This window comes from Netta rufina (genome assembly GCF_964035555.1).
Source record: "Netta rufina genome assembly, chromosome: 3".
NCBI lineage: Eukaryota > Metazoa > Chordata > Aves > Anseriformes > Anatidae > Netta > Netta rufina.
The window spans coordinates 57,045,222-57,065,065 of record NC_140125.1 but is presented as its reverse complement, the minus strand read 5'-3'; the positions used below and the strand labels follow the sequence as shown (position 1 = coordinate 57,065,065).

The window sequence follows — 19,844 nt, the reverse complement described above, 5'->3', positions numbered from 1 at the left end:
AGAAATCCTCCAGGAAAAACAAAAAGTGGGAATGGGCTTGGCTAAGGGACAACCACCCTTATGGGCTCACATACAGGCACATTGCTGCTGATGAACACAGGAGAGGACCCCCAGACACAGCTGGCAAGGCAGCAGCAATGCTGTCCAAAGAACATATTTGTTCCTCAGCTGCTCCTGTCAGCTTTCCTTCCTTCCAGAGCAAACAAGTACCCAGCACCTCCACTTTCAGCCCCCACTTTCCCAAAAAGCAGTCCCTGTAAAGGAGCTGGCCTTGGCCTGCTCACACATTATATGTAGCCGAGGGCCACCCACAGGCCACTCCTCTCATCCAGGTGGAAGAACTGGGTTACCACCATACCTCAAAGAGCAAAGCAGGTCATTTTTTGTTCGTTTCCCAATTCCAATCCCATTTCTTTACCTGTGAAGTTACTCACTGACAAAGTAGCCTAGAAGCTGCTTCACGGTGGATTTCCATCTATTAACTTCTGATTTAACTCAAAAAAAAAAAAAAAATGTTTGTGACAGAGCGTGGACTTTATAGAAGGATAAATCATTGAGACTCAAGAGAGGAAAAAACAGCAAAAACCACCCCACACCTCAGTGATCGGGTGAGGCAAGGGAAAAAGCACGTCTATTGTCACCCTCACTGCTTAGAGGAAGTTGATTTTTTTCCCCCCCTCTCAAGTCTGCTTAGCTTCACCTTTGTCACTAAAAATCCCGTATATGTTTATTCAGGGAGGTTCTCTCATGTTTCTGTTTTTGTTACCCACACAGGAATATGTAAACGGCAACCGAGTCACCTCCCTATCCTTGTCTTCTCTCGACTTCATTTCAGTCCCTAATGGCTTCTTCTCAATACACAGATGAGGAATTTCACTTAGTTTTTCAAATAGCAGTCACAGCAAAGCCAGAAACAGAAGAAAAACTCCCTGTTCCTCCTTGATGCTCTCTAGACATCCAAAGGTCAGGCTACAAAGACTAAACAAGGCTTTATTTTATTTTATTTTGTAACAGAACATGAGTTTCCCGTGTTGTGCTTTCTGGAGGAGGAGAGTTGAAGACTGTAACTAGCCAAGACTTTTCAGGTTATCACTCTCAATTACAAATTTTAAAGGTATCACCTTAAAAGTAAGAAGTGTTTAATGAGCAAGAAGAGATTTAAAAATCAGAAACAGCATACTGCCTGCTGGAACCACACACACAAGGCTAGCTCACAAAACAAGAAATGAAATAAAAACAAGTCTACGAGAGAGCATGCAAACACTAAGTTGTGAAAAGATTACTTCAGGAATATTCAGATTTTGCCTGACGGTATGGGTGCACGATGAAGATGAAGAGCGATCTATAGTTTAAACAACTTGCTGCCTGAGCCTTTATTCCACTGGGACACTCAAAAGAAGACAGCTCCATAATTTGGACAGGTATAATCACTGTCTTATTTTGGACAGTTATTTTTTAGCATGTAAATGCATTTCATTCCAGAGCAAGCAATCAAGCGTTTCCAGTGTTTTATGGAAGTCATAAGCTGCCTGGTATTTTTGGTAAAAAGAGTTGGTCACAAATTCCTGATACAGGTCTGAGTGCAATATGGTGACTTAGACGTGGGGAAAAACGCATTGATTTCAAACTACACATACCAATGAAGGATGTTGTAGTGTCGTCATCTGTAACAGGAACTGGAAGTTACTAATCACGAAAACCAGCAAACTAGCATAAAACACTGGGTATTTTTGTGGCTTACCAACAGTTCTAACCCACTAGTTTTGCTTGTACTTCTTTAGACAACTTTTACACTAAACTCTTCAAGAGATGGTTAATGTAAAGTTACCTCTGTGTGCGCTTAAAATCTTGCAAAAATGCACATTTACATAGAGTTAAGGCTTATTATTTACGGAAGCATGTTTCCAAAGTCCATCAAAAATTACAAGTGCAACTTCCACGGTGATCCTAGCTGCACATGTTATATTTTAGCATACTGGTTTAACAAGACAGACCGGACTCAACCAAACATGAGTGCGTCAGACATTTCTCACAACAATACTCGTACCTCACTGCATACACGTAGCAATGTCAGAGAATGGAAACGCTCTCCCAGGAACGCAGTAACACACGTGCCAATTTCCACAGCATCAGAATCATGCACTCCTAGTAAGAACACTGAAATTATATTTATTTTCTTAACTCTTAATATCTAGTGCTTTTCATATCAGTTCTGGGCAGGCATGGTATACAAATTAATGACCACAACTTGCATTAAGCTGCAAGAATTGGAGAAGATATGAAGCACAACTGTGGGAATAGCCTTCTCAGTGTCCTCCTTATGCATGTTCAACAACGCATGTCCTACACACCTTATAACTTAAGACTTGCCTCAGTTCCTGCACACCAAATTAGATGGTTTTACTATTGCTGATTTGTCCTGCCCATAAAGAAGTCCCACAGTATTCTAAAGGGAAAGGACTTTCTGCACTTAAGACAGTCCATATATTTTCATACTCTTCAACTGGGAGAGAAACCATCCCAAGTGGTTTCACTTACAGTGGATAAGACAAGATGAACAAGAAGTTTCTATTGATTGCTTTCTGTACCTACTCCTGGGCCCTTGTTAGTTAGCCTACAACATATCTGAAGACACACTACACATGGGTTCACCAAGGTCACTCTGGAATTAACTGACAAATCAGCAATTCACAAAAAAGCTAACTTGCAGAATACCTATTTTACCTAGAACTGAAAGAGCTGTACAGTCATCTGTATACAGAAGTGGACTTGGCAGCGATCAGAAAAATCAACGTCAAGAAAAGGGAACAAACTCCTCTACAAACGCAACTTATGGTTAGTTACAAGGACTACTTTTATATCTAAAAGTACTGTGAAGCCACATCCACAGCTCTTACACATATAGCTGGTTTGTTTACATACCATTAGTGAGACTACTGCTCAGAATAAAAAAGGCTTAGCTTCTTAAAAAGGAGAACTAGTTTGGGCCAACTTAACCATAATTTAGTCAGATATACACCATTTAAAAATGGCAAGCTTGTTTTTGTTCACAACTTTTGCTCACAACTGCAATAAGAAATATTAAACAAAAGTGCCTAAAAGGATATCTGTTGTTACTACAGCCCCTGGAAACAATTCAGCACACAAAGAAAAAAAAAAACACCACATGTTCTTCATCGGAATCGAGAAATTTTAGGTTTGATGTATTACAGTAAGTTAAATTGATTCCAGTGCCATTATTACCAATGTTATTTTAACACCAGAAAAGTTCACAGGTAACTTTCTTTAATGTATATATGCAATTCTAACAAAAAAACAGAGTGCTGATATACTCACTCACTGGTTGTTTCAAATGACTAAAAATTAGCAAGCCTGAATTATCACTCAGAGGAACAGTGGGTTGACAGAGGAGAAGAACTTTTCATTCCTTTATTTCCTTTGTGTAAGAGCTACAAGGTCAAGACAGTAGGAGAGCCATTTAACAGCCCCCATCTTTGCCAGCTAGGGGTTACTCAAATTATGTTTTGTTGACTAATATTATCCAAAGGCTTTTCAGATATGAAAGCACAAACACGATGGGCAAATGTAACATTAAGATCTCATATCTGCTTTTCTTCTCTAGGAGTAAAAATAGTCACATTCAGCAATTTTTTTCCTTGTTTGCATATAATTAGCTCTAGTGCTTCCTCTGGTTGCTTTCATCTCCCCCAGTGTTTTCTACACAAAGTTCTTGGAAACATTCACCTCTTTCTGGTTATCTGGGTGTGAGTCTCTGTTATCTGCTTGAGACTCCCCTAAGGAGCAGCTGCAAGTTCTACCAAGACATTTATTGCTGAGACATTGCTGACTCCAGGAATTAACTGGGGAAGAATAAACTGCCAAGTTGTGCCAAATTCTTCCCTTCTCTTCAGGAACTACCTCTGCTCCATTTCTATTGTCACTTCACATTTGTGGCAAACCCAGATATAGCACAAAACCAAAATGTTACTGTGGACATTATATATTTCTCAGTGGAAAAAAAAGAAGTCAGTAGAGCTCATTTAGGTGTTGCTTACTAATTATTTCTCAGGAGATAATTCCCTGAATGACAACACAACATCTTGGAAAAGGAAAGACAGACATGTTCTGCTTTTTTAAACACCAAAAAGAAAAAGGGGCCATAGTGGGAAACCAAAGGTCTGTTGTTTGTCTGGAAAGCAAAAGGGGATGGCTATAGATACAGGGAACAAGTTAGAGTTTGTTTTTTTTTTCCCCCCAAACAGATTTGGGAACACTGTCATGATTTAAGGGTCAGTATCATATACAGCATTGCTACTTGATAAAAGCAGGTCTCTTAAAAAAGGGAACCAAATAACCTAACATGGTAACTTAAATAAATCTATTATTTTTAATAAGGTTTGGTACTGAAAGGCTGTGTGACAGTCCATGTTTTCCCTTACAGTTAGAAGAACGGTAGGCATTTCAAGAATTAAGATGTCTTTTTGCCTTACTAAAATTGGGGGGCTGTGAATGTTATATGATTACATGTATGTTAAAGTGACTTTAATACAGCAGTAGTATGAAAAATCCTAAGAATACCCAGTTCATTTACAAGTGCTTTTATATAATCTTCTTGTAATAAGCTTGAAATCCCTTGTTACTACAAAGTGGCAGGTAACAAAATGTCAGCAGTTAGGAATGCTGACATTTCTTATTCAGTGCACAAGACTGTTACCTATGAACATTTTAGTTTCTACTACTGTAGCAGTTCCTTCATCAATTCTGTTTACATTAGCAACTAATTTGTCATATTTCTGTGCTCTCCATAGCCAGAATACGCAAATTGCATTTGTAGATGAAGCACTTTGTATATTGACCCAGTCACTCTTTAAATCAGCTTGAAAATAATAAGTCAATTGCTTGCAACTGTGCATCTGAATCCAGATGTGCCTGAACAGTTGAATCCAGAGTGCCTGAACAAACTCACATTAAACAATGCAAATGTCAACACAACTGAGCGTGGAGTAATGCATCGAGGAACAACTACACCCAGAAAGCAGAAGGCTGTATTCTTACAGGCAACGGCTCTAAAAAAGAAGCTGGGACACAGTGGCTGAACAACTCTGACCTCCTGATGCAATGCTACAAGAGCCATGCAATCTTTTAGTGTATCAGGCTTTTCTATACCAGAACAGCAATATTAAACCTCTGGTTTGAGCCATGTGATGTACACAGGAAGAATGCATAAAATTCCAGTATCTTCATTTTACAGATGAGTCACAAGATCAGAAAGGTCACAGAAGGCAGCCTTTCATGGAAGAAAAAACTTCTTGCGTGAAGAAACAAACAGATAGAGCTTCTTAATCATGAGGGCAATTAACCATAGAACTTCCGCAGGGAGAAAATACCACGTACTACAGAGCTCTCTAATCTGGGAGAAAGGCATAATAGCCAAAAGCTGAAGCCAACTGCTCAGTATACAAATTAAATTCCTATTACCAATAAACTACAGGAACAGGCTACCAGATGAATGTCAGAAGCTGAAAAAGCAAGACCTACTGCTTTTCTAACATATCTATATATATAGATAAAAAAACAAACAGCAACTTACTGAACTCAGTTAAAATAAAAAACTTGAGAAAATTGAAATCATGACAAAATCCTGACCATGCAACATGATGGCTTCTGTAATGAAAAAGCAGGAAAACAGAAACCCCTGACATACTAGCTTGAGAGAATTGATTAGTTTCCCCCACATTTGCATGACCTTGCCTGCATCCAGGTGCAGGCTCCCCTCCCTCCTATTGATGTTAGCAGTAGGAGAGTGCTAACATAAAATAGCAGTATAGCAATTTTACTATAATACACCATGGTACACAGGTTCTCCAAACTGTCTCATGAAGCATTTGAAGAATAATGGAGAGGGATCAGACAAATAAGAATAATGCACTGACAGAGATGAGACAAGCTGTTCACCTGAAGTTACTCCCTTCCAAATCTTATGAAGAAACAGCAAATTTGTTTGTATTACAGAGTCACTAAACTACCGAGCCTATGATCCCTGCATTTTCAAGTTTTTCCCTCCTCTAAAAATTCATCTTCCAAAATTACACAGACACATTAATTCTTTATTTCCCACAAAACAGATACCTTTGCTTTAACTTTTCCTCCCGTGACTTTGCCTGGAGCATGCCATCAGAGAGCGCTTACAAGTACCACTGGGATCTCCCCCTCTACTCTACCACCTTTTCTTTTCGACAGTCACAACAAGGCGAACTACAAATGATCACTGAAGAGCAGTTAAAAACTTTTAAATAAAAGTTAGGGAGGACTTGTATTACCCCTGGCATTGCCTAGCTCAATACACAGAAGAAGAAATGAAATGCAATATAGTCAGTGAACTGTTACATGGGGCATTTCTGCATGACAGTCAACACACACTTTTCAAGAGATCTCACTTCATCTCAAAGTCCTGTGGTGCAAGTTACAGTTAAGAAAACTAATAACTGATTTTTAAGTGCTCTACAAACTAGGTGTGTTCCCAGCTGCTACAATGACTAAAGCATTTACTTTCCAACACCTGAGACCTTTGCATGCTGCTGATAGAAAGAGCAGATTTCATTCTCCTATTGACCTATGGACTTTGACATGTTTAACTGTTCCTACGTGTAAGACATGCAGTACTGTGTAGACTATAACAAACAGCCTGTGTTTAAGATGATGTCTGCCCTTGGATACATAACATGAAACTAAATACTTGCTGCTTGATAAATTGACACTGGACAGAACACTATGAATAAAGGAAAAAGGGAGAAAAGGAAAAGAAAACAGTCTTCCAGCAAAAACAGTCAGCCTCTTCAACAAACTAGAAATAATGCCTGAGATTACTTTATCTTTTTTTAATCAAAGAAACAAACCTTACCCAAATTCTGAACAAGATGTATATACATCACTGGCTGATGATGCATAGAACACCCAATTATAGTAGAAATTAAAAAGAAAAAAAAAACAGAAAAGGAAAAGAAAGGAAAAGCATGGTTTCCTAAAAAGGTAAGCATATTAACAGAAGTTACCAAGAGTGATTTACACACAACTGGGGTACAGATTGAGGCAGTCACAGATTTAAATGGTTGCAGACAGGAAAAAAAATAAAATGCTCTATTTTTGTAAGTGTAAGAATGTTCCTTTTTCCAGCAGTGACAGTAGCTGAAGAGACATACACACCATTAATATTCAACAGAAGTGTTCCCTAAGGAAAACACAATTATTTTAATTAGTACTTGTATGAGGGTTCACAAATATGGTACAGCACAATGGAGAAGTGCAAGCAGTTACGTCAACAGAACCTGCCATGCCCACTGTTGCCAAAAAAACTGGAGACGTACCTGATTACTGCTTTTTGCAGCCGAGTTGGTCTGAGCTGTATTTGAAGAGAGGGAATCAAAAAAGGCTTGGTCAGCTAATGAGTTACCACAACTAAGTCCATCTTTTGTACTGTCGGTTATAATCTGAAATGGAAAAAGTTGCAAGAGATTTTTTTTATGCTTCCATTGATCCAATTACATAGAACCTTCTAACACTAGATGTTAAGATGGCAGCATATACCCTGAATTCAAATTCAATAGTATCTTTTACAAGAAGTTGACTGAAGAAAATCTAGAGGATTTATTTCCATGACAAGGAGAACTGGTTTGCATTATCATAGCATAACATATTTGTGGCAGTAGACACCCATCTATAAATTAACAAGGGATTAACAAGGTAGCTAACGTTTGTGCTTGGAGACTGGGAACACAATCCCTGGATTTGGGGTCCCATATTCTGAACCCCAGAAATGCATTTCCACTCTAGAGATTTATGAGCATGTGGCAAGTCAGCCACAGCAACACCAGTGTAATCTGTATTACTCATTGCACTTCTACATCTGCGTCTTCAGATGTAGATGATTTTGTGCCCAAAATCATGGGGCACAAAACCAGAAGCAAACTCAACATCGCTCATGTTCCGTATATCACTGATATTCACTGTGGTTAACCTCCTGTTGCATTTCTTGGGAAACCACGAAGAAGCACAGTAGCTTTAGATGACATATTTGCACTGATCTTTGAAGTCAGCTACAGCTGCTTCAATAATATTCTATGTTCTGAGCTTTAACACTGGACTTTTCACATTTGAGCATTGAGTCTGATCAGCAAACCAAAGGATTGCTTCTTCAGTAGTTCTGCCTTCTTAGTGCATAGCGATGCAGTCACTTACCTCAACATAATCTGTTGGAACAAGTCCTCTCTCTCCTTGGCTGTTTTTTCCTTCTAACCAGCCTCCACCGACATCCTAAAAAAAATAATAATATGGAAATACTTTTGCTAGATGGATCCCACGGCATGCTTTAAACTCAGAAGGGAGCACTGGCTTGCTATCAAATGCAGAATGCAACATTCAGTAGACAGGTCTGACTATATGACCATGAACAAGCTCGCTTAAATCTGCTGAATAAGCAGATACTCATTTAAACAGAACACAGGCAATGCTTGTTTCACATGGCAATTGAGGACTTCAGGTTTAATGAACACAACGGAAAAAAGTTTAATTTTGAGCACTCGATCATTTTTGCATTATGCACAGCCAATTCTGTGCACAGCCACCATCAAAACACAGCTATTAGACTGCTGTTCCCAAAGCATTCATTTTATTCAACAGATTATAAAGAAAGGAGACTTGAGGAATTAAGCTACTGGTAACATTTCTATAATCTGGACTTCACCCATGGAAGGTGTGTGATGAGAGGCAGCTGTAACACAAGAACATTAAGGATAATCTCAAAGTTCAGAGACACATGCCACAGAGGCAGGTTTGGAAACCATCAGTTTGGAAAAAGCTAACAGTTCATACCTCAGTGGTGCAACCTATTACTGACTATTTTAAAACACATTCTACATACACTAGAAAGCCTTTGCAGAACTTTGCAGTTAAGCAAAGTCATTTCCAAGACAATGTTATCTAGAATAAGCCAGTTCTGTTTAAAAAAAAAAAATAAAATCCAGCTGTTTCTCGAACAGTTACATGTCAAGCTAATTCAAGTTACATGTCAAGCTGAGAATTGGAACTACATACGCTAGACAGCAATTACTGAATTTCAGGTTCTTAATTTGCTTTTTAACTGATATATTTGTTTATGCACAATTTTTATTTTTTTTTTTTAACTTAGAAATTCTCTATAATTCTGCACATAACAAAAAGAAGTCTGCCTATGTATTTATGAGTTTAAATAGTAAGGACCAATCAGTTATTGAAATAACAAACTTTCAATTGCTTTTTCTTATATACCTAATAGATTACACTTATGAACACAGAGAACTAGATATCTCAGATTAAAAATTCAACTAGTTTGGTTAATCTACAGGAGTAACGACATCTTACGCCAGAAGTCACATTTGTACCACTGCACTTATTAGCATTCCAACAATGGATTTTCATGACTTATTCCATTGCTCTCTATGAACTTATTATATCAAAAAAGAATATCAAAAAAGTTCTAGAACCTTTGTGGCAATTTATGATGCAGTTCAATCATGGACAGCATGAAATAATTTTTTACCTGGTTTTAGGCATATTGTCTTATCACACAAACAGCTTTTTCAGGAAAAGCAAATTTAAAAGCTCTAAACTATTTATTGTGAAACGACACAAAACTCCTGAATTATTTAAAGTTACCTCTGCTACAGTACAGCATCCTACTCAAGAGGGTGCAGATTCCATTAAATATCTGCTTCAAATATTTAAAGTCAGTGGAATTAAAAAGTATCAGGGTAATACATGATTATGCTCTTTCAAAAATTCGTTTCGTCTGTACATTTCCTATGCAACCAGATAAACAAAATCTGGCATCCAGATGAGGGGATTTTGTTTGTTTCAAAAAGAAAGCCTATACATTGAGCCATATCACTAAAGATTCAGAAGCACAGAAGATTCAACTAACACTTCTGTTGTTCAATTGTAAGAACTATATAAAAAATATATATAATAAAAGCACGCTGACATTAATAAATCAAATAGCACTGCTCAAACATACTTTAAGAATAATTGAAATTTTCCTTGGTAGCATTACCTTAATATTTTCCCCACTCCTTCCCTGTACCTTGTGCACATTGGTTTAATTATGGAAGAATGCACAGATTTAGAAACACATATTTAGAAATTTTGTGACAAGTTCTTTAAAGAAACTTGGAATATTGAAGTCATTAATTAAAAAACGCAAAGCCTTGAAGGGAGTTGGCATGTCAGAATTATTTAAATTCAAGTGGCAAATGTGAAAGACTACATAAACAAAAAATGTGGAACACTAGGCACAAAAAAGAAAGACAACACTCAGATGTAAAGGGTATCACTATCATTAGCTCTTTCTGCTTTGGTACTCAGCTCTATTGAGCAGAATAAAAAAGCTGAGCAAAGAATTGCAAAGCATGTAGGCACAGGCTGAGAGGGCCCCTGATGTCCAGAATCCTGCTCATTGCATTTGTTTCCACAACACTGTTAGAAAATTCTTTGGTTTTAGTTTGTGTGCTACTTCTTCAGTGGAAGGTGGTCAGGGATTCATGGAGTCACCTAGCACATCTTTTCCTTCACCTGCTGAATTAGGTCAGGACAGTGCACTGAAGCCCTGTTTCCATGTCATTTTTCTTACCGGGTTGGTAATTATGATGATCTCCCCTTCACTGACGGTCAGCTCGTTGTTTCCAGGCTCAGCAGCAAAGTCATACATAACACGAGCCTAGAAGTGAAAAGAACACACCAGTGAGCCTTCCATGTTATTTAGATGATTGCACAGAAGACTCCTTGTTAAACAGCATAGTTAAATAGGTGGGGAGGGGCTGGATGTATGAAGAGCAACTCAGCATAGTGGAAGCTAATATCTCTGAAATTAGAACTCCAAACTGAACACTAAAGCAAACTTTACGAGACAAAAATCTCCTGCACAGCTCTTACAGATGACCACTTTTTTCCTGGAAGATTCACAATATCAAACTTGCTGTTCTCTGCCCTGTCCAAAATTGTCTGTACAGCCTTTTCCAACGGGAAGAAGGAAAGGCATCTAACTTTAGCAAACAATCCAATTAATATTTTATCCTACGAGACACATTCCAACTCCAATTTGGGTAAAGGGGACTGTTTCATAGAGCAAGCAATTCGGACAGAGGAAATCAGAAGTGATTGCACATGTGAGTAGTCACTGCTGCACACAAATAGTAATATGCACAGAGATGTTTTGAGATTCTCAGTAATCAGGAGGAACTGTGATTCTACGAAATGCACAAACAGAGCGGGCCTGTTACATACTGGCACAGGCAGGGGGGAGAAACACAAACAAAAAGAACAACTTAATTTTCAAGTATTTAGACACAAAAGTCTTTACTGTGTACTGACTCCGCAATTGCACAACATTCAAAAAATGTTATTAGACAACATTGTCAATGTTTCTGTTTAAAGAACAGAGCTGCTTTATACACAGAGTTGTGGCATGGGGTAAGGTTATATTCCCAATTATCGTTTCATTGTCTTCTATTACATTACCTTCCAATCTAAAGTAGAGAAGGCTCTCGGGAATTAAAAGTGACTATTTTCTTACACACTCTTCAAATTGACGCAGAGAATATCTGATAAAAATCACCCATAGTTCACTCGAGCATCTTAAAGGAAGATTCATATTAGATTAAGGGTTTCGTGCTGTCTTGTTTGGTCAGGTTTAAAGTTTATCTATGCTTCTCTTTCCTGGAAATAAAACTCACCACACTAACAGAACTTATAAATAGAAACTTTATAATTTATATCTCAAGTTGTCAGGGCAACCAGGTGCACCAGAATTAATCAATACTTATTTTATGCCATTGACGCCAATGCTGCATATCACAGAGCAGCAACCAGAAAGCTAGACGACTGGTCTGGAAGGTCAAGCTGGAAAAGTACAGGTGTTACCAGACACTGCTAACAAACAGCTTTACTTGTGCAACTAAAGTAAGAAGCTAGAAACCCAGTAACAAGGAAAAGTCTTTAGTAGCTTGAAGTTTAGGAGCTAAGTCATTTCTAAAAACAAAGTTACAAAGATTTGTGGGTGTATACCAAGGCCTCTAAAACTGGTAGCGCAATCACGGTTTTGCAGGCCCCAAATCCACAGAACAGACCACAAGGAAAGAACCCCCCTCCCCACCAGCTCATATAGGATTATGAGCAGCAGAAAGCTTATTTCAGGAAAGACATCCATTTCCCTAGCACATCTGGGAAGAAGCAAGACTATGCCCTCACCTCCATCACCACGACATGTGGTTTAGTTACCTCAGCTCCTACACAAGCTGGATTTATTAATTTATTTTACCAGCAGGAAATAAGCCAAAAAGAAACACCACCACCACCACCAAGTTTATGACAGCATTACTGACAGCGTCAGACACTGCCCACAGCAACGAGGGCCTTCTTGCACTTGGAGGTCAGGGGAAGAAAAAAAAAGTGAAACAAATCATTTTTGCCATAAATATCACAGTAAAATCATTATTTCCTGTTAAAAGCAAACTATATAATAGGGAAAAAAAAAAAAAAAAAAAGGGAGATACCAGAAGACAGACATTCATCAAGCCTCAAAACTGGAGGTGTTACAATCCCCCTCCTGGCATCCCTTCTGATGTAAAACCAGAAAAAACACAGCTTGCTTTCCCCACGTCTTAATTTCATAAGTATCATGGGGAAATATTTCTGTCTGGTCAAGATACTTCACTTCAGTGTAAATAAAAACAAAAGAGGAAAAAGCACATCCTGTAGCTCAGCTGACAAAGCAAATCAGGAGCGACGCACACAAGTCAAGCACTTGGTCCTTTCTACTAGAGAAGCACAACATTTCAGAAAATTGTGTGTCCTAAGCACATTTAGTGCTTCCTATCATTATCCTTCTTCCTTTGGAAAGGAGGCTTTCAGCACTTTCGGATTATGCCATGCAAAACCACGATGAACAGGAGAAAACTGTTCTGGATCACAGCACTGCTTTCCTCCCAGCAGAAAATCAGGCTTCCCTGCAGATGGACAAACAACCCTTCTCACTCTCCTCAAAGCAGTAACATCGAAGATAAGAAACACACTTTCTGAACTGCAGGAACAATTTAGGTAGGGCTGTAAGAAGCACCATTCACCAGCCCTCTCCCCTCAGCATTAAGTCGCAAAGGTGTTGAACATGTCATTTTTGCAGCAGGTTACCCATATGTACCCCATTATACAACCTGAACACAGCTCAGTCATCTGGCCTGCGGGGCAAGCAGCCTTCTTCACATCCCTCAAGCAGTACAAGATAGTAGCAAGTTGAGGCTTTGTTCACAGAAACAGGAGTTCACCAGGACATGCCCAGATTTTTAGTCTTCAGGATAAGTGGCTCAACACCCTACAGTAATGACCAGACTGGAAAGCTAGAATATTTGTGTCTAATAACTTAGACATCAGGTGCAAATATTTCATTCTCCAAGGAGATTAGGTTATTCAGAGAAATCTGGAAGTATTCAGCACACACGGAAGGAAAGACCACGAGAGACATAGAATTTAATAAAACCCTTGTGCAATGTCTACCAATTTACCTGCTCCAGATTCCGATTTCAGAAGTTGTTAAAAGAGAAATAGCAAAAGGGAAGAAAGTACAAACGCAGTTTTTGCCTTCCTGCATTTTGACAAATTCAAGAAAGGATTCATAGCCATACAAAACTGGATTATTATAAAAATTATAATGGGTTGAATTTATAAGTGACTCGCTCCATCTAACAAGTGCATTGTTAGCAGTGGAAAAAGCCCTTCCTCTGGCATTTCCTTGCACTGAGGCAGCAGCCCCACACCTATCTGATTTTTTGACAATCAGTTCCAAAACATGAAAGAGGAAAATGGTGTGGTTTGGCAATAACCCATTTCCTACTTACTAGCCGCAGATATTGCATCCAAGCAGTATTTGTAGCTTAGAGTGGGGTTATTGCAAAATAGCATAAGTGTATGGGGAGAAGAAAGCATTTAACCAGAAAAAGATTTTAGCTCCTGGATACCGCAATATATACATTGGACATTGTTGAGAGACATTTTGAACACTGATAAAATGGGAACTGCTGAAACAGCAAAGACAATCCCAAATAATACAGAAGGACCACTAATGTACAATCATAACTTTGTATTAAATTATTGCCAGCTTTTTAAAGTTACAGTAACAATGTCTAAGCATTATTAGCACTAATAGTGTCTAAACTACAAAGCTTCTTCCTATTGAAAAGCAGTACCTGGACTAGTCAAAGCGCTGTCCCTCTGCAAGTGTGGAGTTGTATCCATTATTTACATGTGTCGGACTTGCACACCTTCTGCTCCTCCCACCCCCTTGCTTTCCAAGGGGAAAAAAATAACCACGACCACTTGCCAACTGATTTCTGCAAACAGACATAAGGCTAGGAAACTGCAGCTGGCAGCCTGTCAGGATGCTTAGCATCAATTACAGGGGAATTTGGCTGCAAGATACATTAAGATGAAATTCTAACAAAGGAGCGCGTTATCACTGCGCTATGTGAGTTTGAGATCTCCACAGGCATCCCAGTGGACCAGCACCTAGGAGGAGGAGTGGGAACAGTTGCTCCTATTTCTCCTAAGAGGAAGCTTTCTGCCTTTTCTAAGGTGCATCAGCAGTGAGAAGAGCTCAGGCAGAAGAGCGGCATACCCCCAGGTCTGACAATCCTGATGTGCACAGGCACAGTCCGCCAGCAGCACAAGTTTGAGAACAGCATCAAAACTGGAGCACGTCAGTGATATCCACCCAAAATTTGAACTAATCTTTGAAAACAGTTTCCCCATGGATAGGATTTCATTCTATTAGGAGGAGATCTTGTTATGCCAGTCATGGTTTTCAGCCACGTGTTAATGTTTAAGAAACTCACACCACAAGATGACATCTTCTCTAGGATAGCTGGCAGCAGCACACAGTGCAACGAAAATATCCATAAAAGGTTCAAAGCAAGAAATTCCTCTAATAAAAGCATGCCTTCCTTTTAGCAGATAGCACATGATTCAGAGCTTCAGCCATTCGATATTGCACTTCTCAAGGGACAGGGATTCACAAGTTCAGCCTGCTGGGTGCCACTTGTCTTAAAGCCTCACAGTAGCAATGGGAGCAATAGGTTTCAGTTTCATGCTTGCTCTCCAGTGTTGTGTCCTACTTTCTATGCTGCTGGTAGCAGCAGTTCCCAGATTCATAGAAAAATTCCCTATTTCTTTTCTGGAAAGTAACTGGGGCAGATATATCTTTTCAAACAAATCTGCAACCCACTAGAGAAGCAGAAATCATGAATTGGGAAGCCCAGCAAAATGTCTTCAAAAAAGCATTGACTTTTTTTTTTTTTGAGCTAGGACTCTTCTCAACTAAACTCCTTAAATTTTAAGTAACTATGATAGCAGACTTGAAGTGCAGAAGATCCAATAAACTGGCTCCTTCTCTTTCCTGTGTTTCTTCATCTCTCATCCTTCTCTAGAATTTCTCACATCAAACTTGCAAAAAGACAAAGACTACTCCTGATTCAGCAGCTGTAAGCAGTAACTCATTTATTCAGTTGCACAGAAAGATTAATATAAATCTTAGATTTAAGAATTGAGATCAGAGATAAAGCTTAACTAGATATTAGCATACAGAAAGCCTTTTTAATAAACATGTTGGCAAGTGGCAGATTAGTTTTATTACTAATTTAAGCAAAACGCTTTAAAAATCCCAAACCAGCTGAAACTAAAAGGTATGTTTTCAGAATTGCTTTTCCCATCAATGCTGTTTCTAGAAAAAAAAGCTTCATGTCCAGGTGGAGGCTGGTGATGAGCAGTGTCCCTCAGGGGTCCATCTTGGGACTGGTGCTGTTTGATGTCTTCAGCAGTGACATGCACAATGGGATCGAGTGCACCCTCGGCAAGTCTGCAGATGACACCAAGCTGAGGGGTGCAGTCAGTACACCAGAAGGAAGGGATGACATCCAAAGGGACCTGGACAAGCTTGAGAAATGGGCCCACGTGAACCTAATGAGGTTCAGCAGGTGAAGAATTAAAACAACTAGTGTCCGAAGAGCTCAGGAACAAGAAAAATGCTTTAGGAACATGAAGTAGGAGATGTCCCTTTTTCCCACCTCAGTGTACTTCCAACAGTGGCTATCGTTTAGCTGTATTTAACCTTCTCCCCCCTTTTCTTTCCCTAAAACCCAGGCTCACCCAAAAGCCCCCGAGTACTCCAGGACCAAGCAGTTTGTTACTGCAGCAACTGCAACACCTGGCACCATGATTTAACAAAATTGCCTCTTCATGTTGGTCCATCCATCACAATTGTATCAGACTGCTGGGTTAAGTGGATATTTGGACTGCCTAAGCAGAAACCTCAAATGGCTCTGAAAGTGCTTATGCCTCTCAGCCTGGAAAGGTAGCTACTCTCTGTCTTGGCTACAGGAGAGAAAATAAAAGATTAGGATCATTTTAACATGTAAACTAATACAGAGACTGAGAAAATGCATATTGCTTGTGTAATGTGAGGCATCACTGTTCTTGTAGGTGTGCTCACCACTTACCCAGGCTGAAGAAACTAAACTACCTACTAAACTTCAAATTTGTTTCATACTATAATTTTATTAAAGAGCAACTAAAAGCTAAAATTCACTTGTTCAATAAAAAGCTCCCTTGAGCACTACAATTCTTTACTCACACAATTGGCTTTTTGCTTTCAACAACATCAGAATTAAAACAAACTCATCCAAAAAGTGAAACATCGTTTAGTGAAGAGCTCCACTTCTGGACCAGCAGGGATCACAGCCTTCTGCTATCGTTACCCTAAGTCCCCTCAGCAGCTGCAGGATCCTCCCATTACTCTGCAAATCCAGACTGAAAAGTGTTCTCTCGGCCTGCTGGCTCGCTTTCTTCTGAGCAATTTTTCAACTCTGAAATAGTCCAGTAGCCCGCAGCTAGTCATTTGGAGGTAACAACGCTGACTATAATCACATTAGGAGCAAATTAAACACAGATAAAAAGCAAAGAAACGAGGACTTGCATCATTTCATCCTGCTAATAAAACATGCTTGCAGACAGAGGAGAGGGCAGGGAACTCTGCTTCGCCCTCAGAAGCTGCACGTGCCTCCAGGACTTCAGGCAGATACGTAATTAAATAATGGCACTGGATTAAAAGACCTACCTCGTAATCCAAGGGAAAGGTTAACAGAGCATAAAGCGGTTCCAAAAGGTACAAGGTGCAAAGTTTGAAGTGTTTATGAGGTAAGGGACAGTACTGAAATACTTCATTCCCACCAAAATGCACCTGGCTTAAACCAACAACTCTTTTTAGGATTAGAATAAAGGCTCGATATGCATACCTTACAGCCACTTCTTGATGTTCTTCTGTGAGAAACAAATGACTAGGCAAGATTACAAGTGCTAGAAAGACTTGAAAAACATTTTCTTTAGTCTTAAGGACAACAGCTTATTAACCTTCTTCAGCAACTCATGCCTTCCTTGCGTGAGGACAGACTGGCTCTTCAGACCCAAGGAAGAGCGAGCTCCTAAAGAGGGCTTTTTTCTTGCTGTACGAACCTCCCCAGGCACACCCACGGCTGATAACCCCTGGAAGCTCCTCGTGGCTCTTGGCACGGGTTTTTTCCGAGGAAAACTGGTTATTTACATCCAAGGGCATTTCCCAATGAGAAAAATAAGGCACTTAACTCCTTGCAGTGAGCACTAGTTCTGTAAAAGGACCGAGCTGAAGTACAGGCAGCTTTGGTAGAGCCAAAATTTAGGGATCCCATGGCTGAGCTTGGAAGGCCAGGAGGGCGAGGGACCCGAGGAGCCCCTCCAAATACTCCAAGCAGCTCTCAGAGAGAGGGGAAGACAGGCATTCAGTTAAATGAGTCCTGCTTGCTTCTGGTTACATACCTCACTCTTGATGTACAGACCCTGGACTTCTTTATGGCTGTTTACCCATGAGCAAACATCGGCACACCCGGCGCCAACACGACCAGGCTGCTGGCCAGCACAACAGGCAGCGCTCCCGCTGAGAGCTCAGGTGGATTCCTACACCTCAGGGATCCCACTGCTCAGCCCAAGCATCTGGGGCTAAAAGCTTCTGAGGCACTGTAAGGACTTAAAGGTATCAGACTAAAGATCTCTGAACAAGTGTTGGAATGTAAGACTTGAAGATTTTAAGATCTGCTGAAGGGAATTATAGCTCCTTTCCCTGCAGTTGGCAACACAGGTGGGTAGAAAACCACTGCCACGAGCAGCAACAATGCAAAACACAGCGGGTTTTATTTGCACGCTCGTGACCAAGCTTCAGGATTTTCAAGCTTGCAGATCGCTTACAAGCAGCTCAGTAGTTTTAAAAGCAGCATTAAGATGGGGTACTTGCAAAAGAGCCACCATGCACTTTGAAGTTTTAACCACAAAATTCCTTTAAAAGGAGCTCTCAGTTACCTTTTGCAGTGCCCATACTGATGTACTGATGGGGCACTGGGGAACCAGACAGCAGGATCTGCACACACCCGGGCAGCACAGATGCAAGGGAAACGCAAGTGCAGAAATACATGAATCACACCCATGTGATTTACAGATGTTTTCAAATACTGACTTAGGTACTCCTGTTCAGCACACCTGAGCCTTCTATTGGGTTAAGCACTTGAACAAGGACAAAAAAAAACCACACTAGTTTAAAACATTAGTTACAAGCCAGTTATCAAGTAACAATGCATTGCAATACTTTAACCACGAGTGAGGAGCTCCAACTCTGTCAGAAGACATTTCTCAAAACCAATTCCGTGCCCTGTTCCACATGCCCACACTGCCTCGTCTTCTCCTTTCTGAATACAGATCTGTAACAGGTCCCCAACTAAACAACTGCCAATCTGAGAAGATTAATGCCATTTACACCAGCACGCTCAACCAGAGTGAGTGCAGCACGGCTTTGTTTCACGGATGTTAGGCAGGATACATTTATCTCAAGGGTGATTACAGTCTCTGCCCAGATTCAATCACTACCCTGTCTCTTGCAGCTGTTTGCTGACCCAAAGTTTAACTGTGTATTTCAGGAGCCTGCCATGGTGACTCCTGGTGTTAGTCTGAGACCGTGGAAGTCGGCATTAAACCCTCGCCACCCCATCCCTGAAGAACAAAGCTAGGAAGAGGCAAAGGTTTTGAGGAGAAGCCTGCAGCATTCACGAGTAAATCTGTCACGTCCTGACCTACTCATGAAGACAGCCTGTTGTCACACAAGAGTGCTTCCTCTGTGAGGGGAGATTATAGAACTGTAATTATCCCAATAATTAGAGAGACACAAAGTTTCACCAAGGCAGGCTAATGAACTCCAAGCCTTTGCAGACTCACCACACTATTACAGGTCGTGCATCTCCATGCACCAGCTGCACAGGCCAACCTAGATGCGAATGAAGAACTTGCAGAGCACCCAACCTGCATGCTAAAATGATGCTACTCCAATTACAGCTCGACTTCCAGGTAAATCACAGAATGGAACAGCCTTACAACTCCAAAAGGTCAGACACTGATAACACCAACTGGGAAACCAGTGCTCGGGAATATTCTAGCCGAAGACATCCGAGAAAAAAAATTAAAATGCAGCAAAGCAGATCCTCAGCGTGGAAGTTCTGCTAAATTAATTCAGTAACCAACATTAATCAAGACACTACATGTTGTGTGATCTCTTAGCCCTTCAAGAAGCAAAAAAAGCAAAAAATAAATAAAATCGGGTTTTATGGGTTCTAACATACCCCCAGCTTATGGCTATTTTAGGCTTTTCTGTTGACACTGCAGAAAAGCCCAGGAGTTACGAACCTGTCACCTTCAGC

General features: G+C 40.1%; 1 protein-coding gene across 2 annotated transcripts in view; it reads right to left on the bottom strand.

Moving 5' to 3' along the window:
- SNX9 (sorting nexin 9) overlaps positions 1-19,844 on the bottom strand; it is a 58,616-nt gene that overhangs the window by 31,677 nt on the left and 7,095 nt on the right. For both annotated transcript variants that reach the window (XM_084284321.1, XM_084284322.1), the window contains exons 2-4: positions 10,661-10,747; positions 8,236-8,310; positions 7,365-7,487 (exon numbers count right to left, since the gene is read on the bottom strand). In XM_084284321.1, the coding sequence (XP_084140447.1) occupies positions 7,365-7,487; positions 8,236-8,310; positions 10,661-10,747 (285 nt within the window). The remainder of the gene's footprint in view (positions 1-7,364; positions 7,488-8,235; positions 8,311-10,660; positions 10,748-19,844) is intronic.